The 2,148-nt window shown below is 34.3% G+C and overlaps 1 protein-coding gene across 1 annotated transcript in view; it reads left to right on the forward strand.

Moving 5' to 3' along the window:
- LOC111084104 (MFS-type transporter SLC18B1-like) overlaps positions 1 to 2,059 on the forward strand; it is a gene marked incomplete at its 5' end in the record, with an annotated part of 4,941 nt that extends 2,882 nt beyond the window's left edge. Inside the window, 2 exons of the mRNA XM_022380891.1 lie at positions 702 to 849; positions 1,972 to 2,059. Of these exons, the coding sequence (XP_022236599.1) occupies positions 702 to 849; positions 1,972 to 2,049 (226 nt within the window). The remainder of the gene's footprint in view (positions 1 to 701; positions 850 to 1,971) is intronic.
- Positions 2,060 to 2,148: the final 89 nt, after the last annotated feature.

Here is a 2,148-nt window from a genome sequence, read left to right on the forward strand (position 1 = left end):
GTTAGACACATACGTCAAATTAAATTAACCTATAAATTTGGGATTAACTTTATTAAGATTAATTTATATATTTCAGATTAATCTACATAAAACTTGTTTATTTAATTAATTTAATTGATAAAATTCAGACTAAAATTAATCTAAATACGCCATGTTAAATTTTATTCGTTAACGACAATGTAAGTTCAATTTCGTTTTAGCTATATTCTTAGTACTTTAATTTAGATGTAGGGGTAGACTGATGTAGGTTAAATCTATCGATGAGTTATTCAGTTCAGTGTGAGTTGGTTAGTGAGGGTCTTGGGCTTATTTGTTGAAGATTTAATTAGGCAGTGAGTTAGTTAGACAATGTGTTTTTATCGATAAGCGAGAAAATTCTTCAAAGATGTTTATAAGAAAGTTAGGCTTACAATAGTTTCGGAGTTTCTGTTGTTTGTGAAGTTAGGCTTACCATAGCCTGTAAAAGAAATAATTAATTATTTATCAGTAGGTGGATTAGATTTGGCACTATTTTTACAAAATAATCCAAAATAACACACCCAAAGAATGAACACTATTACAACGATAGATACATCAAATTATGTTTAATCTACATACGATAGGTTAAGATTAATTTACATACGCCCTATAAAAGTAAAGATTAAGGTTAATCCGTAAACTAGATCTGGGGTTATTAATTTACGTGTAGTTTTTCGTTTCAGCACGTTGAATCTTAGCCCACCTGGAACACCATTCATTGCTCTAGCCTTTGCTGTTAGAATCGTGGAAGCTTTCGGATCGGCGTCTATTTTTACTGTTGGTTACAGTATTGTTGGAAACGAATTTAATGATCGCCGAGCAACGGCTTTGGTGTGTAGTATTGTTGATACATCTTAACCCTAAGTTCCATATTTCGTGCTGTACAATATGTTATGTTAACCGAGTAACAGTTTTGGTGTGTAATATTGTTAATATATTTTAGCCCTAAGTTTCTACATTTAACGTTTCCTACAATATTCGTTATATTAGTCGAGAAACAGTTCTGATGTGTGATATTTTCGATATTCGTTCTTAAAGAGTAGCCCAAGAGTTGGCGGTATTGACTAGCTGCCTCCCCTCTAGTGTATCTCTTCAAAATTGGGGACAGCTAGTGCTTGGCCATAATTTTACTCTCTTCTGTTATTATCTGTCTGCTGTTTCCGCTCGTCTCACACTATTTACCTTTATCACTTAATCGTCTGCCCGCTTTCTATATTCTCGACGTCAATGTATTGCACGCGATGTTCGATAGTCTCAAAACCAACGACTGATAGACGTGTAAAATATGAAACACGTACCGATCTTAACTTAACCCAATGTTTTCCCAAGTTGAAATAGTTGCACCCTCCTAATTCATCAATTTTCTGCTGCACCCCCACTTCACATTAAATTAATAATTTCCACAAGTCATAACAGCAAAATCAAAATTTTCTTTACCTTTTTTAAATGTGAGAATAAAAAAATCAGAGTTTTGATGCAAAGTGATAGTTTTGTTAGGTTATCGTCGTCTCCAACTATTCTGTTTCTTCCATCGTTATTTTTGGGCTCTCCCGCCAAATGACTGCCCCCCACACATACCAGGGGGCGCGGCCGACAGTTTGGAAAATCGTTGACTTAATCGATTCTTAACAGAAGTCAATACTTGACTATTTCCCGTCATACCATGCGAATGTTATTATAAAACAAACAGTCGTATAATAGCAGACATAATCCCGTATAAGGCTTTGTCAATATCTATAAACCAATACTGAACAATAAGCCTCTACAGATGATTTTCTGTTGAACAAGAGCCCTTTCAGCATCTTCCAAACATTCTGACTAGTTGGTCTCTTATCCATTAAGTTTGCTACAAAGTATGTTATATGACTACTGTTCGTTACTTTGTTACACATTATGTTAATATCGATTTGATAAAAAATAGTCTACAATATTAATGACATAAAATTTTTATAGGCCACCTTGGATATGTCCTTTGGTGTTGGAATAATAATTGGACCATCAATCGGAGGAGTGCTTTATCAGGTATTTTAATGGTTACATGTTGGTAACTTGTACTGTACAAGGTATATTAGTGGTTACATCTGGGTGGCTTGTACTGTACACAGTATATTAGTGGTTACATCTGGGTGG

The sequence above is a fragment of the Limulus polyphemus genome, unplaced genomic scaffold, assembly GCF_000517525.1.
Source record: "Limulus polyphemus unplaced genomic scaffold, Limulus_polyphemus-2.1.2 Scaffold13614, whole genome shotgun sequence".
Classification (NCBI taxonomy): Eukaryota; Metazoa; Arthropoda; class Merostomata; order Xiphosura; family Limulidae; genus Limulus; species Limulus polyphemus.